A 26901-nucleotide genomic window follows, 5' to 3' on the forward strand; every position below is an offset into this window, starting at 1 on the left:
GGAAAATATTTCAGAAAAGGACATCTCTGAAGAGAAATGCAACAGAAAGCAGATACCCTTTAATGACAAAAGCAAACTTTTCTCTAATCTCTTCTCAGAGAGAAATAAAATATACTTGCTTGTGGCTCTAACCAGTTAGGTATATTCTGAAGAGAGGAAAGGAAAAGAGTGAATAAAGTAGTGACGTCAAACCAAAAGGAAGCAAAGTGGCATAAAAATGGGATAAAATCAATAGTAGAGGAGAAGGAAAGTAAGCTGACAATTAGGTTCATAAATTATGGCTCTCCTGATTCTGATTAGGAACTTGAAACAGGAATTTGGTGCAAGGAGCTACTTTACCTTTGAAGTCTTACAGATCATCCAGCAGATAAGCAGATTCTAAATTTGTGTGCAATCTGTTTACGTCTGAAACCTCTTAGCCTCAAGTGAATAATGTAAACTCTCTTTCACAGAATAAGATTGTATGAGGAGAAATGGTCCTGGTCTCTAGCACCCTGGAATTTGAGGCAATACACAGACCATGTATTAATTCCATGGAAGATTGTCTCAGAAATCAATTTTATGACATCATACATTTTCAGATGGATCTTTTGCATTGAGGACAGTTTCTTCTTGTGGCACAATTGCCTTCACCTGAGGGAAGATCTCTGTATAACTTATTATATAACTTTTCATTTTCCTGGAATAGATCTAAATTTTGTACATGTGCTCTCTCAACTAATCAAAAAATCTTTGTTGCTTACTAGTTTCTGTTTAAATTTTTTTTGAAGAGTTTGTTGAATGCTCAAGAAGAATGTGCCAGGTAGAAAAATGTTCCAATTAATTTGATCCTTCAAGTTTTTGCTGCATGGCTTATACTCCCAGTACCTGAACTGGACTTACTAAATCCAAAACAAATTTTAAAAGATTTATTACAACAGACAGCTTAAAAATTACAAGGTTTCTGGATCAGTCATTATTAATATAACATTAAAGTAGTTTTAAGTTATAACAAATAAGGGGTTCCAATCAAGACGGTGGAATAGAAGGATGTGGAGCTCACCTCCTCCCTCAAATACATCAGATACATCTACATGTGGAACAATTTTCCCAGAATGCCTACTTAAAACGCTGGAAGAAAATCTCAGACACTTAAAAGTGCAAAGAAGATCTCCACATAACTATGTAGAATGAAAGAAAAAAAAGGAAGCGGAAGGGGACCTGCATCCCTGGGAGGGAGCTTTGAAAGAGGAAAGGTTTCTGCTCCCTGGGAAGCTCCCTCACTGGTGGGGAGATTGGCTGGGACAGAAAGGGAGTTTCAAACACTTGGAGGAGAGGGCACCAACCAGTTTGCAGCAGGCAGAACAGAGAGAGACCTGCACAGATGGTCCATGCCACCACCCTGCACTCCCCAGCCTGAGATGTGCATCCGCTGGTTCGCATGGGACCTGGGTGCTGAAACTCAGCTTTAGAGGACAGAGCCAGGGGGAGGACTGAGGTTGGTTGTGCAGAGACAGTCTGAAGGGGCTGAAGTGTGGTATGGCCACAACCTGCGGGTGTATACAGAAGAAACCCATACCTGCCATAGAAGCTAAGTGCCATTGTTAAAAGTCACATGAAGGGAGGGGAAGGGTCCGCATAACAGCCTGAATCTTGTTATGCTCAGAGTGGGTGTTCTGCCGGCATTGAAACCTCAATGCTAATGAGTGCAAGCGAAGGGAAGGGCAGGGCCCACCATAGCAACCTCTTTCTCAGTGAGCTCTTAGCTGGCTGGGTACCACATCTTTGAACTTTCAGGTGCTCAAGCAGCAGTGAGTTGCCTACATGCAGAGGTGGGGCTGAAATCAGAGTTGATCCTCAGGGGCTGCATGACTTTGGAAGCAGAGCTGAAATCTGAGCCCTCTCTCAATGGCTGTGTGATCTGCTGATCTATGCCACCACCTCCGGCTTTGTAAACTCAGCACCTGTAGGACATCTGAGTGAACAACAGGTACTTTCACAGCTGGGACAGGTCTAGCCTTACCAGCTGTGGGCTTTGAGTGTGTGCATGTGGAGACTGGGCCAGGCCAGAGTCTGGGTTGTTTCTTTAGCTCCCATGATGGGTCCAGTTTCATGACTACTGTGGTACTGGTACCTGACTTCAGTGGATTTGTGCCTACTGATCTGTGCTGGTGGCTTTGTGAAAACAGCACCTGAGGGATGCCAGGGCTGATTGCCGGCATGCCCATGGTTAATGCAGGGTTTAGGGCAGTGTCAATGACAGTGTACTTTGTAAGCCCACACAACAGGTGACAGGTGGCAACACAGAGCACACTCCTCAGTGGACAGCCCTGGTGGAAGAATACTCAGTGGCTTCTCTCCCAGTGGGAGCTCCCCAATCCCACCTACTGTACACCACAGCTCAGAAACAGATCTGGGGACTTCTAGTCCAACAACTAGGGAGCAGACCCTGCCCCTGACAGGGCTGTGACAACCACAGAACAAGGACAAGGCCCTGCTCAATATCCAGTACAGGCTCTGGTCACCACAACACCAGTCACACCCCCTATCAAGGGGATAATGGCCAGCACACACTGAGAAAAGAGGCAGCAATTATCCATAATAAAAACAGCCCTTGCACCAAAAATATTAAACACATGCAGGCTACACAGGGATGTTCCCACATAAAAATAGCCCTCCAAGACCATAGTAGATAATTGTTTCTGCCAAACTCATAGAGTAAGAGAAGTTTAAGTAAAATGAAGCAGAGGAACCACTCCCAATTAAATGAACAAGAAATTTCACCTGAAAGAACAAACAATGAAACAGACTTCTTCAGTCTAACAGACACTGAGTTGAAAAAGAAATAATGAAAATACTGAAGGAATTAAGAAAGGCTATTATAGAAATGTAGATTACTGTAAAAAGAACTAGAAACTATAAAGAAGAGCCAAGAAAAATTAGAAAACTCCTTTGCTGAGATGACAGCTGAGCTAAAGGAAATAAACAGGAGATTGAATAATGCAGAAGAATGAATAAGTGATCTGGAAGAGAGAATAATGGAAATCACCCAATCAGAATGACAGACAGAAAGCCAAATGAAAAAATGAAAGCAATATAAGAGAATTATGCAGTAATATAAAGCTTCCAATGTATGCATAATAAGGATTCCAGAAGGAGAAGAAAGAGAAAAGGGGGATTGAAAATATATTTGAAGAAATTATGGTTGAAAACTTCCTGAACCTAAATAAGCAAACAGATGTCCAGGTATAGGAAGCATGAAGTGTCCCAAACAAGATGAACCCAAACAAACCTACACCAAGACATGTTATAATTAAAATGGCAAAAGTTAAAGACAAAGAGAGGCTTTTAAGGCAGCAAGAGTTAATTAAGTTAAAGAGTTAATTTTAAGGGAACCCTCATAAGGGTATCAGCTGATTTCTCTACAGAAATGTTGCAGGCCAGAAGGGAGTGACAAGATATATTCAAAGCCCTGAAAGGGAAAAATCTACAACCTAGGATACTCTACCCGGCAAGATTACCATTTAGAATAGGAGAGATAAAGAATTTCTTAGACAAGCAAAAAATAAAAGAATACAGCAATATTAAACCTATCCTAAAAGAAATATTTACAGGTCTTCCCCAAATAGAAAAGAAGCAAGAATCTATAGGAAAAAAATCACAATTGGAAAGTAAATCACTTAAATAAGCCAGTAATCACTTAAATAAGCCAGTATTTTAAAAAGAAATTTTTGTGAAAACGATGACAACCACAATGAACAGCAAAAACATAAATATGAAGATGTAAAAGAGGACATCAAAATCAGAAAATGTGGGGAAGAAGAGTAAGAAAATGTAGGGGTTTTTTTCAGAATGTGTTTGAGTCTATATGACTACCAGTCTAAAGCAAGTAGATATAGGAAGGGGTTAACATATTTGAAAAATAGGGTAACCACAAACCAAAAATATACAATAGATTCACAAGAACCAAAAAGAAGAGTACGCAAGCATAATACAAAAGAAAATCATCAAACCACAAGAGGAAAAACAAAAAGAAAAAGAAAGGAACAAAGAAGAAATAAAAAATCAACTTGAAAATCCATAGAGTGGGAGGTTGGTTGAAAAAATGAGAGCTTACCATAGGTTGCCTACAACAGACCCACTTTAGGGCAAAGGACACACATAGATTGAAAGTGATGGGATGAAAAAAGATATTTTATGCAAATGGAAATGACAAGAAAGTGGGGATCACAATATGCATATCAGACAAAATAGACATTAAAACAAAGGCCATAAGGAAAGATAAAGAAAGGCACTATATAATGATAAAATGAACAATGCAAGAAGAGGATATTACACTCATCAGTGTATACACACCCAGTATAGGAGCACCCAAATACATAAAACAAATACTAACAGACATAAAGGGAAAAATTGATAGGAATACAATAATAATGGGAGACTTTATCACCCCACTCACATCAATGGGCAGATCTTCTAGACAGAAAATCAATAAGGCAACAGAGATCCTAAATGATATAATAAACAGTTAGATTTAATTGATAATTTTAAGACCAGAAAAATTTTAAGACCAAAAAACCCAGAACACCCAGTCTTTTCAAGTGTACATGGAACATTCTCTAGGATTGACCACATCCTAGGGCACAAAACAAGCCTCAACAAATTTAAGAATCTAGAAATTATTTCAAGCCCATCTTCTAAGCACAGTGGCATGAAACTAGAAATCAACCACAGAAAAAGAAATGAGAAAAAAATGATTACATGGAGACTAAATAACATTCTACTAAAAAACAAATGGGTCAATGATGAAATCAAAGAGGAAATTAAAAAATACCTTGAGACAAATGAGAATGAAAACACAACCACACAAAATCTATGGAATATAGCAAAAGAAATTCCTAGAGGGAAGTTCACAGCAATACAGGTCTTCCTCAAAAAACAAGAAAAACCTCAAATAAACAATCTAATCTACCACCTAAAAGTATTAGAAAAAGAAGAACAAACAAAACATAAAATCAGCAGAAGGAAGGAAATAATAAAGATCAAAAAGGAAATAAATAAAATAGAGATTAAAAAATAGATAAAAACCAACAAAGAGCTGGTTCTTTGAAAGGGTAAACAAAATCCACAAACCTCTGGCCAGGCTCACCAAGAAGGAAAGAGAAGACCCCCCCAAAAAAAAAAAAAGAAGAAGAAATGAAATAGGAGAAATAACAACTGATACCACAGAAATACAAAAAACCATAAGAGAATACTATGAATAATTATATGCCAACTAACTTGACAACCTAGAAGAAATGGACAAGTTTCTAGAAATATAGAGCCCAACAAAATGGAATTAAGAAGAAATAGGTAGGGCTTCCCTGGTGGCACAGTGGTTGAGAGTCCACCTGCCATTGCAGGGGACATGGGTTCATGCCCGGGTCTGGGAAGATCCCACATGCCATGGAGCAGCTGGGCCCGTGAGCCATGGCCACTGAGCCTGTGCGTCCAGAGCCTGTGCTCTGCAATGGGAGAGGCCACAACAGTGAGAAGCCCACGTACCGCAAAAAAAAAAAAAAAAAGAAGAAATAGGTAACTTTGAACAGGCCGTTCACTAGAAATCAAATAGAATATGTTAAAAAAAACCAAAAAAATACAACTGCCTACAAACAAAAGTCCAGGACCAAATGCTTCACAGGGAAATTCTACCAAACATACAAAGAAGAACTTATATCAATCCTTCTCAAACTCTTTCAGAAGATTGAAGAGGAGCGAATACTTCCAAAAACATTCTATGAAGCCACCATCACCCTGATACCAAAACCAGACAAAGACACTACCAAAAAAGAAAATTACAGGTCAATATCTTTGATGACTATAGATGTAAAAATTCTCAACAAAATATTAGCAAACTGAATCCAACAACACATAAAAAGGATGATACAGTACAACCAAGTTGGATTCATCCCAGGGTCGCAAGGATGGTTCAACATATGCAAATCAATCAATGTGATATACCACATCAACAAAAGAAAAGACAAAATACACATGATCATCTCAATAGATGCAGAAAAAGCATTTAATAAAATTCAACATCGACTCATGATAAAAACTCTTACCAAAGTGGGTATAGAGGGAACATATATTAATGTAATAAAAGCTATTTATGACAAAGCCACAGCCAATATAATACTTAATGATGAAAAGCTGAAAGGCTTGCTGCCCAAATCTGGAACAAGACAAGGATGCCCACTCACACTACTTCTATTCAACATAGTATTGGAAGATTTAGCCACAGCAATCAGACAAGAAAAAGGAATAAAATGTATCCAAATTGGAAAGGAAGAGGTAAAATTGTCATTATATGAAGATGACATGATATTACATATAGAAAATCCTAAAGACTCCACACAAAAACTACTAGAACTGATAAACAATTCAGCAAGGTAGCAGGATACAAGATTAACATACAGAAATCAGTTGCATTCTTTACACTAACAATGAAATACCAGAAAGGGAATGTAAAAAGCAGTCCCTTTTAAAATCACATCAACATATAGAATAAAATACTGAGGAATGAACCAGACCAAGGAGGTGAAAGACTTATATGCTGAGAACTATAAAACATTAATAAAGGAAACTGAAGATGATTCACAGAAATGGAAAGATATCCCATGCCCTTGGATTGGAAGAATTATTATTGTTAAAATGCTCATACTAGCCAAAGCAATCTACAGATTTAATATGATCCCTATCATATTACCCATGACATTTTTCACAGAACTAGAACAAATAATCCTAAAATTTGTATGGAAACATAAAAGACCCAGAATTTCCAAAGCAATCCTGAGGAAAAAGAACAAAGCTGCAGGCATAACCCTCTCATACTTCAGACAATACTACAAAGTTATAGTAATCAAAACAGCATCGTATTAACACAAAAACAGACATATGGATCAATAGAACAGACCAGAGCCCAGAAATAAATCCACATATCTACGGTCAATTAATTTTCAATGAACGAGACAGAAATATACAATGGAGAGAAGGCAGTCTCTTCTGCAAGTGGTTTTGGGAAAGTTGGACAGCTGCATTTAAATCAATGAAGTTAGAACACACCCTCACTCACACCATACACAAAAATAAACTCAAAAATGGCTTAACGACTTAACCATAAGACATGACACCTAAAACTCCTAGAGGAGAATATACGCAAAACGTTCTCTGACATAAATTGTACAAATGTTTTCTTAGGCCAGTCTCCCAAGGCAATAGAAATAAAAACAAAAATATACAAATGGGACCTAATCAAAATTACAAGCTTTTGCACAACAAAGGAACCATAAACAAAACAAAAAGACAACCTACAGACTGGGAGGAAATATTTGCAAATGATGTGACCAACAAGGGCTTAATTTCCAATATATACAAACAGCTCATACAAGTCAATAACAAAAAGAAAAAAGAAAACACAATCGATAAATGGGCAGAAGACCTAAATAGACATTTCTTCAAAGAAGACATAAATATGACCAGCAAGCACATGAAAAGATGCTCAACATTGCTAATTATCAGAGAAATGCAAATAAAAACTCCAGTGAGGTACTACCACACACCAGTCAGAATGGTCACCATTAAAAAGTCTACAAATAACAAATGCTGGAGAGGGTGTGGAGAAAAGGGAACCCTGCTACACTGTGGTGGGAATGTAAATTGGGCAGCCACTATGGAAGACAGTATGGAGGTTCCTCAAAAAACTAGAAATAGAGTTATCCTATGATCCAGTAATCCCACTCTTGGGCATATATCCGGATAAAACAATAAATCAAAAAGATACATGCACCACTATGTTCGTAGCAGCACTATTCACAATAGCCAGGACATGTTAGCAACCGAAATATCTATTGACAGATGAATGGATAAAGAAGATACTGTATATGTATACAATGGAATACTACTCAGACATAAAAAAACCATGAAATAATGTCATTTCCAACAACATGGATGGACCTAGAGATTATCATGCTAATTTAAGTCAGTCAGAAAGAGAAAGACAAATATCATATGATATCACTTATATGTGGAATCTAAAATATGACACAAATGAGCTTATTTATGAAACAGAAACTGACTCAGAGACATTGAGAACAGACTTGTGGTTGCCAAGAGGGAGGGAGGTGGAGGTGGGATGGATTGGGAATTTGGGATTAGCAGATGTAAACTATTATATATAGGATGGATAAATAAAAAGGTTCTACTGTATAGCACAGGTAACTATACTCAATATCCTGCAATAAACCATACTGGAAAAGAATATGAAAAAGAATGTATATATGTGTATAACTGAATCACTTTGCTGTACAGCAGAAATTAATGAAACATTGTAAATCAACTATATTTCAATAAAATAAATTTTAATATTTAAAAAATTTTTATAACAAATAAATATCCTTAATGGAAAAAAGAAAAAATAGTTTGTCCCAGTTTATAAAATATATAAATTATGGAATAATTCTAATGAATTTAGCAAACTCTCACTTATCCAGTGATAATTTAACTGGAGTAAAGAAAATCATTCATTTGTGAAAGAAAATCACTGCAAGTAAGTGAAAACATTATGTAAACAAAGGGCATCTGGTTTTTGGAACCACACAGTAAGGATATGCAAAACAGTACTCATGCAATAGCAAAAGAAAGGGCAAAGGCTATGGATTCCAAGTCTGGAAAGTATTGTAGAAGAGTTAGTTAAGAAAGGAGATTGAAAGGAAAAAGGAAGGAGGGTGTAGATGGAGCCATCAGACCAACTGGGATCCTATTCTATTCTTAGTTGAGACCTAAGAAACAGGAAACTATAGTAGAGTACTTTAAACTTGTGACCATTTTACATCATAATTTAAATGAACAACAAAAGCAATTTGGGGGGGAAACATGGACATTAAACAGTGCAAAGAATATAATAAAAATATTTGCCTTTTTAAAAGAAAAGCAAACTAAAGCTAGGTTATTACCCCACATTCTTTTGAAGAGTTTACACATAGATGAGCAGTCTTTTAAAAATCCAATTATCTTAAACAGGTGAAACATTTCCCAATAAGCTTGATGGTGTTTCTTCAAAATTAAAGAGCATGGGCATATCAGTAATAGTCTACACCCCGGTTTCTGAAAGCGTAGTCCAGGCCCAACAGCATCATCTCTTGGGAACTCATTAGAAATGGGATCTCATATCTCTAACGCTACTGAAACTTTAACCTGTGGTGTGATGCTCAGATAATTGTTTGGCTTTAAAAGACTCATTAACTGGTATGTAGAGACAGTTTGGTTAATATTTGTTTGAGAACCTTTAAGTATTTTTGGTGTACGGATGTTTTAAGCAAAGAAGGAGAGTGAGGATCAGAAAGCTATTTTGTTTCGCTTCTTTAGAGGTTATTTCTACACAAGGCTTTTGAACCTTTAAAAATATTTCACCGATAGAATTTTCTATTCAGACTGTTGTGTATACATAATTTTAAAAAATGTACTGCTGATAGAGAAGTCAAATGTGTATATTATATGTTCTATAAATATAAAATTTAAGATTCAAATGAATGCACTGTGGGTATTTTAAAAAGATAACCAAGTAACATTTAAAAAGTTTGAGCTCTATATGAGTGAAGAAGGTATTTTTACTACATAGTCCAAGCCCAGTCTTTAATATAAAAATTAGATATTAAAACCACAAATAAACCAGGAATTCCAAAAGTCTTAAAAGTATTAGTTTGATTTCAAAACTATTTCCAAAGAATTAAAGGGGGGAAAAATCACTAAAAATCAGAAATTTCAAAGTACCTAATCTTAGTCTATGCTCCACAATTTATTCTAAGTCTTTTATTAAGTTGTAAATTATTTCATTAAAATTTAAGCTTGATTAGAAAACCCTATTCTCCTTAGAAGATAAATACTTAAAAAAAATCTAAGCCCCCTTCCTTTTTTCCATTTATATAGATACAAAGACAAAATTAATGAGGTGCCTTGTAAATCTTACCCCTCTCAGCAACTTAGTTTAACCCCATCAGTTTTACTGCCACGTAGTAAATTAAGAGAACATAAAAGAGAAATCAAATAGCATTGCTTTTAATTCCCCAGTTTTACTTGTGTAAATAACAACTCTAAATGAAAAGAAATCAAACTGGGTGCTTGAAGTAGACACCTATGCAGCTTCTTACAAGTACCTAAGCTATTCAGACAAATGAAACTTTCACCATAAAAATGTCAGTGACTACAGCTTTCAAAGTTAAAAGTGAACGGTTTTAAATTTAATCTCAGCTATTAGTTCAAGCTAGGCAGTAGGGTACATCTAGGGTAGGGAAGGCCCCATAACAGTCCATAATTTGCTGCAGCACTTAAACTTCAAATCCCACAGAAATTTTTCTTACATCATAATATATGAAGCAACCTGCACAGATTACTCTTGTTGAGTTGATATTAAAAGAAGCTGAAAATATTTTTAGTAAAGAAATGCAATCCAAATGGCATACACATGCAGGCACATTTTTTAAAACGTTGGCATGTAATATAGAGTACAAACAAAACTGCATAAAACTATGTTAAGAGTGAGAAGGACCAATAAATTAAAGAAACACGCCTTAATGTACCCTCTCTCTCCACCTCATGGAAAATTTGCACAGGTAGGCACCAACTATTGCAACGGCAGCAACTACAAGAAACCAGGAAAAAAATGACATGTAACTGAAAAATCAATGCCAAGATTCAAAATCTAGCAGAAGAAATAAGTGTTGGTTAGATTTCCAAGGTCAGAAAATGTTATTTTATTTAAGCACATACAGATTTTTATTCTATCTGGTCTCTTCACTGTCTAAATCCAATTCCCTGGAATCACTTAAACAGTTCACAGTAAGGCAGAGGAGTCCTTGATTAATTTAAAAAATTATCCAAAACATACTTGGGATGCAAACTCGTATGGCTAAGCATCTTGAAACAACATGTATTATTTAGGGTTTTTTAGTAAGTGGACATATAGAATATAAGAGAATATACAATCACCAACACAGGGTAGTACATTATATAAAAGCTCATGTTTTCCTAAACTGGTTTTCTTAAATTCACACTATAAAACCTAAATAAACTGAAAAATCACTAAAAAAAATTAATGCACTTCTTCAGAGTAATACCTTGATTTAAGTGGTATCAAAGTTTGCAATACTTACATACAGAAAGAACAATTGCAACAATGAGTGCTCCATCTGTGAAAAATGAAAAGTTTGAAGATAATTGAGCACATAGGAGTCTCCAAGTAGCTGCTGCATTTTAATTTGATCAGATCAGCTATAATTACAGCAAAGAAAAAGAATTATCAATCTAGTTTTAGCTTGACTGCTAGTGCATCCAGGTCATTTTGACTAAAGAACCCTTCAAAATAGATTCCAGAGTTAGGATCCACCTTGTGAAATTCTTAACATGAAGCTTACTTATTATCATTGTGTGCTGTAGCTACCATACCAGGTTATTTAGTAAAGGTAGTTAGGACAATGAGAATTCACTAGATTAGAAGAGAATTTTTTAAAAACATATTGTCCCATTATAGCTCAGTATTCAGTCTATTTCTTATGATTTTGTTAGGAATTTAACTTATACTTTTCCCCCAAAAGTGTGATTGTTGAATAAATTATAATAAAGTTCTATTAATTTATCACACAAATGTTATTTTCAGTCTTCACAAACAATGCTTTATCTATCATCACCCCTCCTTATTTCCCTGTCCCCCAAATTAAGACATGGTCCTAATTACAAGGAGATTTTCTCTAATACTATAAATGAAACACCAGGGCACATTGATGAAAACTATGCACAGAAACATAAACATGCATTTTTGACTATCCAGAGAGCAATAAATAATACTACCAAATTACTGGATTCACTTGACACAGTGGCAATTTGACCAGTTTTCAGAGGGAAAACATAAGCCTAAAGTACATTTTATAAAAAGATTAACTTTACTAGTCTAAAGTAATAACAATTTTTCTTCATTTTCTTATCAAGAAGTAATTATATTTCATTTAAATGTCACAATTATACTTCACCAAGTTTTTTTTAACATATATTGTGTGAACAATGCAAGGCAACATAAAGTGTGCTACCCCCGCCTGTTATAAAAAAAAACTAACCCGGGTCTCCCTGGTGGCACAGTGGTTGAGAGTCCGCCTGCTGATGCAGGGGACACGGGTTCGTGCCCCGGTCCGGGAAGATCCCACGTGCCGCGGAGCAGCTGGGCCCGTGAGCCATGGCCGCTGGGCCTGTGCGTCCGGAGCCTGTGCTTGCAACGGGAGAGGCCACAACAGTGAGAGGCCCGTGTACCGCAAAAAACCCCCCAAAAAACTAACCCAACTAATTGCATGTAAGGCTTGTGTATACAAGGTATACACAAGAAAGAAAATTTATCTACAAATCTCCATCACAAAATAACACTATCACATGGGAAGCAGGTTACATTTTATATATTTTAACCTACACATGACTATAGCATTTAAGAAAATTACCTCACCCCACTATGAATCCTAAGTTGGGGCAGTTCTTGAAAACTGTGTTATCTCCATGTTTACATACACTACCACTTATATTTGTCATGGGATCTGCACTATTAAAAAAACTACAAATGTCAGTTATCACCAATTTGTGACATGTTTTTTCTTCTATAATTACAGATAATTGAAATAGTTCCATGTAGAACTCTAGGGTTTCATAATGCAGTCTTGTTTATAACCAAAATAATACCTAAATCCTCAAAATGTTCAGGCTGTAACTCATCACTTGGACTGGGATATGCTGAAAAAAGAAAAAAAATGGAAACAAGACAAAAAGGTAGAAGAAGAAAATAATAAAGCTTAAAGACCTATAAATTTATAGGTTTTGAGCTTTTGCCTTTGTGCAAAATCCCTGATAATTAAATTTTTCCTACATGAATTATATTAATGCTTAAAAAGTAGTGTCATAAAAATCATAAATTTATATTCAATGTCAAAATATTCTTCTTCCTGTCCATTAACATTTCTTGGGACAATATTTCTGTGGTACAGCAAACAAATTTATCATCAGTATAATGTCAAAATTAGCCTATGGATTCAATGTGATTTTACTTAAAATTAAAAGGCATAAGATGGCTTAAATATCATGTAAAAGTTGATCTGCAATAGAATGAAATTCAACATCATAAAGGTCATTTATGAAAAACCAATAGCTAACATCACACTCAATTGTGAAAAACTGAATTTTTTTTGAATTCAGGAACAATTCAGGATGCTCCCATTTGCCACTTCTATCAACATAAAAAAAATTTTAATTTCTTTTTCTTGCCTAGTCAGAGCAATTAGACAAGAAAAAGAAATAAAAAGCATCCAAACTGGGAAAGAAGAAATAAAATGATCTCTGTTCCAGATCACATAATCTTTTAAGTGGAAAACTAAAGATTATATACACACGCACATACATACACACAGAAACCTGTTAGAAGTAATAAATTAATTCAACAAAGTTGGAGGCTACAAAATCAACAAAGAAAAATCAGTTGCATTTCTATACACTACCAATGAACAGTCTAAAAAGAAAATTAATTAAAAAAAAGCAACTCCACTTACAGTAGCATCAAAGAGAATAAAATACTTAGGAATAAACATAACGAAGGAGGTGAAAGACTTGTACACTGAAAACTACAAAGCATTGCTTAAAGAAATTGAAGACATTAAAAAGTGAAAGCACATCCTGTGTTCATGGATTGGAAGACTTAATATTGTTAAGTTGTTAATACCACACAAAGCAATCTACAGATTAAATGCAACCCTTTGACCATATAAAAATGCATTTTGCATAAATAGACAAATTAAACCTAAACTTCATATGGAATCTCAAGGGAGTAGAAGTAGACAGGAAAATCTTGATAAAGAAATGCAAAGTTGGGAGGACTCACATTTCCCAATTCCAAAACTTACTAAAAAGCTACAATAATCAAAACATAGTGGTATTAGCATAGAGACAGACACAGAGACCAATAGAATAGAATAGAGAGCCCAGAAGCAACAAGGATATATTGTGCAGCACAGGGAAATATAGCTATTATTTTGTAATAACTTTAAATTGGGTATAATCTTTAAAAATATCAAATCACTATGTTGTACACCTGAAACCAATATAATATTGAAAAACAACTATACTTCAATTAAAACAAAAACCAGAGAGCTCAGAAATAAGCTTTCACTTATATGGTCAAATGATTGTTCACAAGGGTGCCAAGAACATTTAATGGGGAAAGGGCAATCTTTTCAACACATGGTTCTTGGATAACTGGATATCCACATGCAAAATAATGAGTTTTGACATCTACCTTACAATATATACAAAAATTAATTTAAAAAGATCAAAGAACTAAACTTAAGAGCTAGGGAAGTTGCCAAGACAGTGGAGTAGGAAGACTCTGAGTTCCCCTCCTTCCTCGGGCAAATGAGAATTACAACTGTTTACAGAACAACTATGGATGAGAATGACCTGAAGACTAGCAGAAATGATCTTCTACAACTAAGGATATAAAGAAGAAACCAACATGAGACAGGAAAGAGGATCAAAGACATGGTATAAACAAGACCCCTACCTCTGGGTAGGTGACCCACAAACTGGGAGGATCATTACAATTGCAGAGGTTGTCTCCAAGGAAGGAGGGGTCTGAGCTTCACATCAGATTCCCCAGCCTAGGGGTCCTGCACCAGGAAGACAAGCCCCCAGAATGTCCACTCTTAAAGGACGAAAACAAAATGTCTCACACTTTTGAGACCCAGGGCAGAAGCAATAATTTGAAAGGACCTTGGGTCAGATCCCCTGCTGATCTTGGAGAGGCAGAAGGCAACTGGAACTCACCCTGGGGACACAGATGGTGGCAGCAGCCATTGTTGGGAGCTCATACCACAAAGACTCTGGTGCTGGCAAACGCCATTTTGGAATCCTCCCTCTAGCTTATTAGAACCATGATATGACCCTGCCCCCCAGCAGGTGGGCACAAGTTCTGGGACACTCCAGGCCAAGCAGTTATTGGAGTGAAGACATAGCCCCACCCACAAGGAGGCTAGCTGCCTTAGGACCCCTGATCCTTCAGCTGCCTGGGACCCATCCCTTCCCAGCAGAGGGCCCAGGACCTGGCTCAATATACTGCAACGAGACCCTGGCACCTGGCTCTGCTCACTAGTGGGCCAGCACCATCCCCAGAAGCCCATGGGCCCTAGCCTCACCCACCAGCAGTCTGATTTCAGCTTCAGGAACATTGGGCTCCTAAGCCAGCTTCCCCAAGGTCAGACCCCACACACCAGTGGGCCAACACCAGCTCCGGGACACCCTGGACACTACAGTTAGCCAAGTTAGGAAAAAATCCTGCCCACCTGTTGGGGAAGCTAGTAAAGTAGTCTTGTTCACGCTTCAGAGGTGGAACAAGGCCTCTCTCTGACCAGACAATGACGCTAAAGTTGGCTGCATGCCAAACTGCTGAGCTACACCCAGGCCAGCAGGGGTGGCGCCTGCACACATTGTAAACCACTAGATAAGATAGAGAGTAAGTCATGGGGCTTCTTGCACCTTGAGGGTCTGGCCAGCCCCTGGGGATCAAGAACATTCCAAGACTTACAAGTTAAGACCAAGGCATTTATGACAAGAACCAGAGCTGCAAACTTGCATGTAGGCTGATTGCTATCAGCTTGCAGCCTGGTGCTAAAAGCTGGGCTCCTTCAAGTGGCAAACTGAAGTCTCACCCGTGGAGTGGACGCACCGCCTGGGACCTTCCCAATTTGGACTCCAGATTGCTGTTCAAGGGACTTCCCAGCGCTGCTTGGATCTGGATATAGGTGTCTCCCCAGTTCAGTGATGTATAAACCTCGGTATTTATGATTTTTTCTTAGTTATACTATTATTTTCTTAATTAGTATACTGTAATATTTGTTAATTCAATAAACTCTCTCTAAATTCTTGTTTACTGAGTGTAGAGTGGTTATTTTGCCAGCGAATCCTATGAACTTTGAAACTGAAAGTAAGGCTTTTGGCAAAACAACACCAGCAGGCTTACACCAGCCCCAGGATCTCCCAAGCCATGGCCCCACGTACCAGTAGGCCAATACTTGCCCTGAGACCCACAGCCTGCTTCCTCAGATCCCAGCTCTACCAAATAGTACTAGCCCTACTAGTAGTAAAACCATCTATAACCACAATAAGTAGTTAAAGGATGAACAAAACAAAAAAGATGTAAAATATGATGGTTAAAAACATTAAATGTGGTGGGATGGAATAAAAATACAGGGTTGTTAGAATGCGTTCAAACTTAAGAGATTAGCAACTTAAAATAATCATGCATATGTATAGATTGCTATATATAAACCTCATGAGAACCACAAAACTCTGTAATAGATACATATATGAGAAAGAGAAAGGAATCCAACATAACACTAAAGCTAATCATCAAATCATAAGGGAAGAGAGCAAAAGAAGAAAGGAACAAAAATGAACTAGAAACTTAAGAGCTAAAACTATAAAACTCTTAGAAGAAAACATGGAGGACAGCTTCATGAATTTGGATCTGGCAATGATTTCTTGGATGTGACACCAAAAGCACATGCAACAAAAAACAAATACATACATTGGATTTCATCAATATTAAAAACTTTTGTTTCACAAGGGATACTGTCATCAGAGTGAAGAGGCAATACACAGAATGGGAGGAAGCATCTGCAAATTATATATCTGATAAGGGATTAATATTCAAGATATATTATGAACAAAAAATTTTTTAAAAATTCAAAAATGGGCAAAGGACTTGAATTGTTATTTCTCCAAAGAAGATATACAAAAGACCAATAAGCACATGAAAAGATGATCAATCATTAATAATTTTAGATATTCAAATAAAAACCACAATGAGGTACTACTTCATATATATTGGTACAGATTTTATCAAAAATCAGAAAACAACAAGTGCTGGCAAAAAGGTCGAGAATTTGGAATCTTTGTGCATCACTGGAGGGGATGTAAAATGGTGCACCTGCTGTGGAAGACACTATGGTTGTTCCTCAAAAACATAAACATAGAGCTACTCTATAACCCAGCAATTCTATTCCTATGTATATAACCACCAAAATTGAAGATAGGGACTCAGATACTTGAATGCCAATTTCAGAGCAGCATTATTCAGAATAGCCAAAAGGTGGAAACAAACCAAGAAACTTTCAACAAATGGATGAATAAAGGAAATGTGGTATATAGAATGGAATATTTTTAAGCCATAAAAGGAATAAAGTTCTGATACATGTTACAAGGGGGATGAACCTTGAAAACATTATGCTAAGTGAAATAAGCCAGAACACATTATGCTAAGTGAAATAAGCCAGTAGTGAATCCTAGTCTATGAGGTACTTGGAGTAGTCAAATTCATAGACATAGAAAATAGATAGTGGCTAACAGGGCTGAGGGGAGGGAGACTGAAGAGCTATTGTTTAATAGGTATAATGTTTCATTTTGAGATGCTGAAAAAATTTTGGAGCTAGATAGTAGTAATGGTTGCACAAAAATGTGAATACACTTAATGCCAATGAAATATACAATTAAAATAGTTAAAACTGTCAGTAAAATAAAATAGAAGTTGATCTAGAAAAATTAACATAGAGAGTAGCCTGAGCAAATGAAAAGGAAGTGTTCTGCCAGATACTAAAACATATAATAGTACTGCAATCAAAACATCAACTTGGTGCTGGCACAGGAATGGACAGAATTCAAGGGAACAGAAAGAAGACTAGAACACCTATGAATTTAATGTGTAATAAAAACTGGCACTTCAACACAGTTGGAGAGAAGACAACTTATTCAACATATGGTGCTACTTCGCCATTGGATGAAGGTAGGTGGAGTGGGGAGGAACCCAATCTCATTTCATATACCATAAAGAATGTGAGATGAATCAGTGATTTAATGCAATCACACAATCACATGGTAGAAATGTTTATATAATTTCAAAATGGAGACATGGTGGAAATGTTTATATGATTTCAGCATAGAGAACTCCTGAAGCTTTTATAAGAAAGACACAACACTCATAGCCATTAGGAAAAAGATCAACACATTCAACTACCTATTAATGTAAAAATTCTGCACATATAAATGACCACTGAGAGAATGGTTAAATGAAATATAGTACATATTAAAACCATCATTTAAAAAGATGGGAATAAATTTAACTACAGCTCCAGTTCAAGGCAATAAGTGGAAAAAGTGCAAGTTTCAGAAAAATATGAACAGCACGATGCCATTTTTGGCTAAGAAAAAGCCAAAATATGTATACCTACACAAATAAGAATGTTGATGTGTAGAAATAGATTAAAAAGACACCTTAAACTATAAAGAGATTAATTTAGGTAATAGACCAGAGAAAGAGGTGGAAAACTAATCTTTTACTCTGTATGCTTTTGTAATGTTTGAAATTTTACAAATTTATATTAGTATACTACTTATATAATTAAAAGTTATAAAAAGCAATCTATATTCAATAGCATAAAATCTTAAAAGAAACCTGACTAGTAAAATAAGGCAAAGAAAAAACTTAGAAGAAAATTCCACTTCATGTTTAAAGGGCTTTAACTTATCTTGAGTTCTGATAAGTCAACAAGAAAAATATTTCAGAAACCACATAGGAAAATGAACAACGGACCAAAATAAGTGAAAGGAGACCAAAAAAATTCAGCTTCATTGATAATTTAAAAATGCAAATTAGTACATGACATCATTTTTCACCCATCACTTTATTAAGTTTGAAACAATGTAAGTAGGATAAAGAGGTACTGAACCTGTATGACTTGACTCTGGAGTTGTAGTTGGATGAGGACCTGGAAAAATAAATTTGATTCAATTCACCAGTCTCATCAATACAAAATTATAGAATTAATTTTGATTTTTTTATTTTTGAAAAAAGATTGTTTCTCAAAATGAATTACTTCTCAAAATGAAAAATATATATACTTTCCAAATTTGCTATTCTACTACTGGGAAGTTAACTTAAATACATATTTACACAAGTACATAAGAATGTATGCAAAAGAATGTTCACTATAGCTTTGTATTATATAATGGAAATCCTAGAAGTTAACAAATAATAAATCATACAAATCATGTGTTCAGAATAAATATACAGATCTTAAAAAAATACCATTCACATAGTATCATATTACAAAATTTATACCCTTTCTTATCCACTTAGTATTTTGCCCACATTTTTTCCTATTTGCATAATCAGATCTACCTTATCACTATTATATGTTGCTAATGATTTTTTTCATAGTCCTTCTCTAATTGATGATAAAAAAGACAGTCTCATGAGGAATTTTGATTTTTGATATGTAAAAAATGATCCATGTAATTTATCTTCTTTATAAACTTGTCCTCACAATTCTCTCTTCTTTAAAACACCAGACTGTATCAGTGTTTTATAAATCCTTTATGAAATGCCTATGATCATATCAACATAGTATATCACAGAGCATAGTCCCACTAGGACCATGTGAGAAAACATGGATGGGTCAATGAGTATAGATTTCATATGCAATCTTTATATGTTATCCACCAAAAAATATCTCTTTCCCCACAGAACTTTATAGCACTCACCAAGGTACTCAAGGAGGCTACTGGGTACCAGGTTTACAAGAATTATAAAAATGTGTTCTAATTACCATGTTAACATGAATAATTCCTGCTCAATATTTTAAAATATTAGGACAATAAGAAACAAACAATTTAGAAGCCAGTAACTGACATTTGTTTGAGTCAGTAAACAATGGGAAACTGGAACCTATAGAAATGACGTTACTTGAGTAAGCAGAGCCACACTGGGAGCCTGAGTGCAGTCTGCCCAGGCTAATGTTCTCCCCTCTCTTCCTCTTGTCTCTTGCTTCTGCTGTAACTAAAGAGAAGAAGCCAGAGATAGGAGCTCTGAAATCAGGAAGATAATTCCTTCCACCATAACAAAATAGTCTCTCAAGAGCAGATGATCAGAGCAGATAATCAGAAGTCTCTGCCAGAAATCCTCCATTTCATTTCAATAAGTAAGGACTTTTCCTGCCTTTCAGTTATTATAAAACTTATTTTCTGTTGCCTAAAAACAAAAACAAAACACACAGTAAAGAGAAAAATAATAACTGTATGAGGTGGTTGGGTTGGATGTGGGGAGTAGAAATACCAGTCTTATTCTGGAGCTACCAGAAATTTCTCAGTTAAAAGTGTACTATATAGAGGGGACCTCCAAGATGGTGGAGGAGTAAGACATGGAGATCACTTTCCTCCCCACAAATAAATCAAAAATACATCTGCATGTGGAACAACTCCTATACCTACTGAATGCTGGCAGAAGACCTCAGACTTCCCAAAAGGGAACAGATGCCCTCAGGTGACCTACACACAGAGGTGGGGCCAAATACAAAGCTGAACCACAGGACCTGTGAGAACAAAGAAGAGAAAGGGAAATTTCTCCCAGCAGCCTAAATTTTTAATAATATTTTAATTTCAATACTTTATTAATTTAATTAAATTTTATTTTTTAACTTTCTTTCTTTTTCTTTATTCTCCCTTTTCTTCTGAGCCATGTGGCTGAAAGGGTGGTGGTGCTCCAGCCAGGTGTCACGCCTGAGCCTCTGAAATGGGGGAGACAAGTTCCAGACATTGGTCCATCAGAGATCTCCCAGCCCCATGTAATATCAAACAGCAAAAGCTCTCCCAGAGATCTCCACCTCAATGCTAAGACCCAGCTCTACTCAACGACTAGCAAGCTAAAGTGCTGGACACCCTATGCCAAACAACTACGAAGACAGGAGCACAACCCCACACATTAGCAGAGAGGCTGCCTAAAATCATAAGGTCACAGACCCCCCAAAACACACAAGGGGACGTGGTCCTGCCCATCTGAAAGACAAGATCCAGCCTCACTGACCAGAACATGGGCACCAGTTCCCTACACCAGGAAGCCTACACAACCTACTGAACCAGGCTTAGCCACTGAGGGCAGACACCAAAAACAACGGAAACTATGAACCTGCAGTGTGTGAAAAAGAGACCCCAAACACAGTAAGTTAAGGAAAATGAGAAGACAGAGGAACACACAGCACATGAAGGAGGAAGGTAAAAACCCACCAGACCAAACAAGTGGAGAGGAAATAGGCAGTCTACCTGGAAAAGAATTCAGAGTATTGATAGTAAAGATGATCCAAATTCTTGGAAATAGAATGGAGAAAATATAAGAAACATTAAACAAGGAACTGGAAGAACTAAAAAGCAAAAAAACAACGATGAACAACACAATAAATGAAATTAAAAATTCTCTAGAAGGAATCAATAGCAGAATAACTGAGGCAGAAGAACAGATAATTGACCTGGAAGATAAAATAGTGGAAATAACTACTGCAGAGCCAAATAAAGAAAAAAAGAATGAAAAGAATTGAGGATAGTCTCAGAGACCTCTGGGACAACATTAAATGCACCAACATTCATATTATAGGGGTCCCAGAAGAAGAAGAGGAAAAACAAAAAAAGGGACTGAGAAAATATTTGAAGAGATTATAGTTGAAAACTTCCTTAATATGGGAAAGGAAATAGTCAATCAAGTCCAGGAAGCACAGAGAGTCCCAAGGAGAAACATGCCAAGACACATATTAATCAAAATATCAAATATTAGGGCTTCCCTGGTGGTGCAACACCTAGGACACATACAGACTGAAAGTGAGGGGATGGAAACAGATATTCCATGCAAATGGAAATCACAAGAAAGCTGGAGTAGCAAGTCTCATATCAGACAAAATAGACTTTAAAATAAAGACTATTACAAGAGACAAAGAAGGACACTACATAACGATTAAGGGACTGATCCAAGAAGAAGATATCACAATTCTAAATATTTATGCACCCAACATAGGAGCACCTCAATACATAAGGCAAATGCTAACAGCCATAAAAGGGAAAATCGACAGTAACACAATCATAGTAGGGGACATTACCAGCCCACTTTCACTAATGGAGAGATATCTGAAATGAAAATAAATAAGGAAACACAAGCTTTAAATGAGACATTAAAGAAGATGGACATAATTGATATTTATAGGACATTCCATCCAAAAATAACAGAATACACATTCTTCTCAAGTGCTCTTGGAACATTCTTCAAGATAGATCATATCTTGGGTCACAAATCAAGTCTTGGTAAAGTTAAGAAAATTGAAATTTTATCAAGTATCTTTTCTGACCACAACACTATGAGACTAGATGTCAATTACAGAAAAATTCTGTAAAAAATACAAACACATGGAGGCTAAACAATATACTACTAAATAACCAAGAGATCACTGAAGAATTCAAAGAGGAAATCAAAAAATACTTAGAAACAAAGGACAATGAATAAACGATGACCCAAAACATATGGGATGCAGCTAAAGCAATTCTAAGAGGGAAGTTTATAGCAATGCAATCCTAACTCAAGAAAGCAGGAACTTCTCAAATAAATAACCTAACCTTACACCTAAAGCAATTAGAGAAAGAAGAACAAAAAACCCTGAAGTTAGCAGAAGGAAATAAATCATAAAGATCAGATAAGAAATAAATGAAAAAGAAATGAAGGAAATGATAGCAAAGATCAATAAAACTAAAAGCTGGTTCTTTGACAAGATAAACAAAATTGATAAATCATTAGCCAGACTCATCAAGAAAAAAGAGAGAAGACTCAAATTACTAGAATTAGAAATGAAAAAGGTGAAGTAACAACTGGCACTGCAGAAATACAAAGGAACACGAGAGATTATTACAAGCAACTATATGCCAATAAAAAGGACAACCTGGAAGAAATGGACAAATTCTTAGAAAAGCACAACCTCTCAAGACTGAACTGTGTAGAAATAGAAAATATAAACAGACCAATCATAAACCCTGAAATTGAAATTGTGATTAAAAATCTTCCAACAAACAAAAGCCCAGGACCAGATGGCTTCAAAGATGAATTCTATCAAACATTTAGAGAAGAGCTAACACCTATCCTTCTCAAACACTTCCAAACTATAGCAGAGGGAGGAACACTCCCAAACTCATTCTACGAGGCCACCATCACCCGGATAACAAAACCAGACAAAGATGTCACAAAAAAGGAAAACTATAGACCAATATCACTGATGAACATAGATGCAAAAATACTGGCAAACAGAATCTAACAGCACATTAAAAGCATCATACACCATGATCAAGTGGGGTTTATCCCAGGAATGCAAGGATTCTTCAATATACACAAATCTATCAATGTGATAAACCATATTAACAAATTGAAGGAGAAAAACCATAAGATCATCTCAATAAAGGCAGAAAAAGCTTTCTACAAAATACAATTCAACACCCATTTATGATAACCCCCCCCAGAAAGTAGGCATAGAGGGAACTTACCTCAACATCATAAAGGCCATATATGACAAACCCACAGTCAACATCATTTTCAATGGTGAAAAACTGAAACCATTTCCACTAAGATCAGAAGAAAGACAGTGTTGCCCACTGTTGCCACTCTTATTCAACATAGTTTTGGAAGTTTTAGCCACAGCAGTCAGAGAAAAAAAGAAATAACAGGAATCCAAATTGGAAAAGAAGAAATAAAACTCTCACTGTTTGCAGATGACATGATACTATACAAAGAGATGTGTAAAGATGCCACCAGAAAATTACTAGAGCTAATCAATGAATTTGGTAAAGTTGCAGGATACAAAATTAATCCACAGAAATCTCTGGCATTCCTATACACTAATGATAAAATATCTGAATGAGTAAATAAGGAAACACTCCCATTTACCACTGAAACAAAAAGAATAAAATACCTAGGAATAAACCTACCTAAGGAGACGAAAGACCTGTATGCAGAAAACTATAAGAACTGATGAATGAAATTAAAGATGATACAAACAGATGGAGATATATGCCATGTTCTTGGATTGGAAGAATCAATATTGTGAAAATGACTATACTACCCAAAGCAATCTACAGATTCAATGCAATCCCTATCAAATGACCAATGTCATTTTTCACAGAGCTAGAACAAAAAATTTCACAATTTCTATGGAAACACAAAAGACCTATCAAAGATAGGCCAAAGCAATATTGAGAAAGAAAAATGGAGCTGAAGGAATCAGGCTCCCTGACTTCAGACTATACACAAAGCTACAGTAATCAAGATAGTATGGTACTGGCACAAAAACAGAAATATAGATCAATGGAACAGGATAGAAAGCCCAGAGATAAGCCCATGCACATATGGTCATCTTATCTTTGATAATGGAGGCAAGTCTATACAATGGAGAATAGAAAGCCTCTTCAATTAGTGGTGCTAGGAAAAGTGGACAGCTACATGTAAAAGAATGAAATCAGAACACTCCCTAACACCATACACAAAAATAAGTTCAAAATGGATTAAAGACCTAAATGTAGGACCGGACACTATAAAACTCTTAGAGGAAAACATAGGCAGAACACTCTTTGACATAAATCACAGCAAGATTTTTCTTGACCCCACTACCTAGGGTATTGAAAATAAAACCAAAAATAAACAAATGGGACCTAATGAAACTTCAAAGCTTTTGCACAACAAAGGAAACCATAAACAAGATGAAAAGACAACCTTCACAATGGGAGAAAATATTTGCAAATGCAGCAATTTACAAGGGATTAATCTCCAAAACATACATACAGCTCATGCAGCTCAATATCAATAAAACAAACAACCCCATCAAAAACTGGGCAGGAGGGCTTCCCTGGTGGCGCAGTGGTTGAGAGTCCACCTGCCGATGCAGGGGACATGGGTTCGTGCCCTGGTCCAGGAAGATCCCACATGCCGTGAAGTGGCTGGGCCCATGAGCCATGGCCACTGAGTCTGTGAGTCTGGAGCCTGTGCTCCACAATGGGAGAAGCCACAACAGTGAGAGGCCCACATACCAAAAAAAACGAAGCAACCTAAATGCCCTTCGGCAGATGAACAGATAAAGAAGATGTGGTAAATATATACAATAGAATATTAGTCATAAAAAGGAACAAAATTGGGTCATTTGTAGAGACGTGGTTAGACCTAGAGTCTGTCATACAGAAGTAAGTCAGAAAGAGAAAAACAAATACCGTGTGCTTACACATATATATGGAATAAAAAAAAGGTTCTGAAGAACCTAGGGGTAGGACAGGAATAAAGACCAGATGTAGAGAATGGACTTGAGGACACGGGGAGGGGGAAGAGTAAGCTGCGACAAAGTGAGAGAGTGGCATGGACATATATACACTACCAAACGTAAAATAGATAGCTAGTGGGAAGCAGCCGCATAGCACAGGGAGATCAGCTTGGTGCTTTGTGACCACCTAGAGGGGTGGGATAAGGAGGGTGGGAGGGAGATGTAAGAGGGAGGTGATATGGGGATACATGTATATGTATAGGTGATTCACTTTGTTGTAAAGCAGAAACTAACACACTATTGTAAAGCAATTATACTGCAAGAAAGATGCTAAAAAAAAAGAAACAAAATTGAGTTATTTGTAGTGAGGTGGATGGACCTAGATTCTGTCATACAGAGTGAAGTAAGTCAGAAAGAGAAAAACAAATACCATATGCTAACACATATATATGGAATCTAAAACAACAAAAATAATGTTCTGAAGAACTTTGGGGCAGGACAGGAATAAGGACGCAGATGTAGAGAATGGACTTGAGGACACGGGTAAGGGGAAGGGTACGCTGGGACGAAGTGAGAGTGTGGCATGGACATATATACACTACGAAATGTAAAATAGATAGGTAGTGGGAAGCAGCCACATAGCACAGGGAGATCAGCTCGGTGCTTTTTGTCCACCTAGAGGGGTGGGATAGGGAGGTTCTCAGGGAGACGCAAGAGGTAGGAGATATGGGGATATATGTATACATATATCTGATTCACTTTGTTATAGAACAGCAGCTAATACAACATTGTAAAGCAATTATACTCCAATAAGATGTTTAAAAAAAAGTGCAGTATATAAAAAGAATCAAACTGGTTGTTGTCAGGAAAATGAAACATAGTCCTGGACCTGGATTATACCCTGTAAATGTGTCAACAGTTCTCTTTAAATTGAATAAAAATAGCAATGTTGATGACTCAGAAAACATACATGTTAAAAAACGGAAGCCATGGACCTTCCTCTACACTAATATTAATTCCATTGAAACTGTAAATCAGATGAACTACTTTTAAGGGCTTTCTAGATGGCAAGCACTGTACTGAGTGCTTTAAATGTATTTCAGTGTAACTACTATCGCACAGTGAGGGAGGCATTAAATCATTATACATGTAAGTAAACAAGTTTGTATAACTTGACCAAATTTACACACCTGTTTATCTCTGTGAACTTTGGCAAATAATTTTAGACTCACTAAGTATGACAACTACAATGGCTATAAATGTGTTCTTCCTCCTTTTTATTTTTACTAAAAATGATAGTGAGTGTAAATCACCAGACATTTAAAGGAGTATGAAAAATTGCAAGGAATTTAAAGGATATTGAAATATATAAGCAGGACTTTATGAAACCTGAGGCACTGGAAGTTAGAGGCTTCGTAGTGGCAGTAGTTGGCTCTGGAAAACAAAAAATATAAACTCATTTAATTACTTGGGATTTATAGCTTTCTATTCATTTATATGGATTACGCTTTTTGTACTTATTTAGGTAAAAATTTACATGCTTTAATTTACACTGAAAAATGTTTGCTATCCATTTTACATGTAAGAATGCTATACAAGAGAAATTTATACACCTGTGTGATGTACATAACATGCTAACATCCTATAAAAGGAGAAAAATCAAAACAGCAGATTTGTTTGTGAATTAGAAGTCATGCATCTATCATGG

At 36.3% G+C, this 26901-nt stretch overlaps 1 protein-coding gene across 1 annotated transcript in view; it reads right to left on the reverse strand.

Moving 5' to 3' along the window:
* Positions 1-26901, reverse strand: part of LOC112403442 (membrane cofactor protein-like) — a 120654-nt gene that overhangs the window by 64799 nt on the left and 28954 nt on the right. Inside the window, exon 7 of the mRNA XM_024750877.1 lies at positions 26507-26627. Within this exon, the coding sequence (XP_024606645.1) occupies positions 26507-26627 (121 nt within the window). The remainder of the gene's footprint in view (positions 1-26506; positions 26628-26901) is intronic.

This window comes from Neophocaena asiaeorientalis, unplaced genomic scaffold, assembly GCF_003031525.2.
Source record: "Neophocaena asiaeorientalis asiaeorientalis breed wild unplaced genomic scaffold, Neophocaena_asiaeorientalis_V1.1 scaffold67, whole genome shotgun sequence".
NCBI classification, from domain to species: Eukaryota; Metazoa; Chordata; class Mammalia; order Artiodactyla; family Phocoenidae; genus Neophocaena; species Neophocaena asiaeorientalis.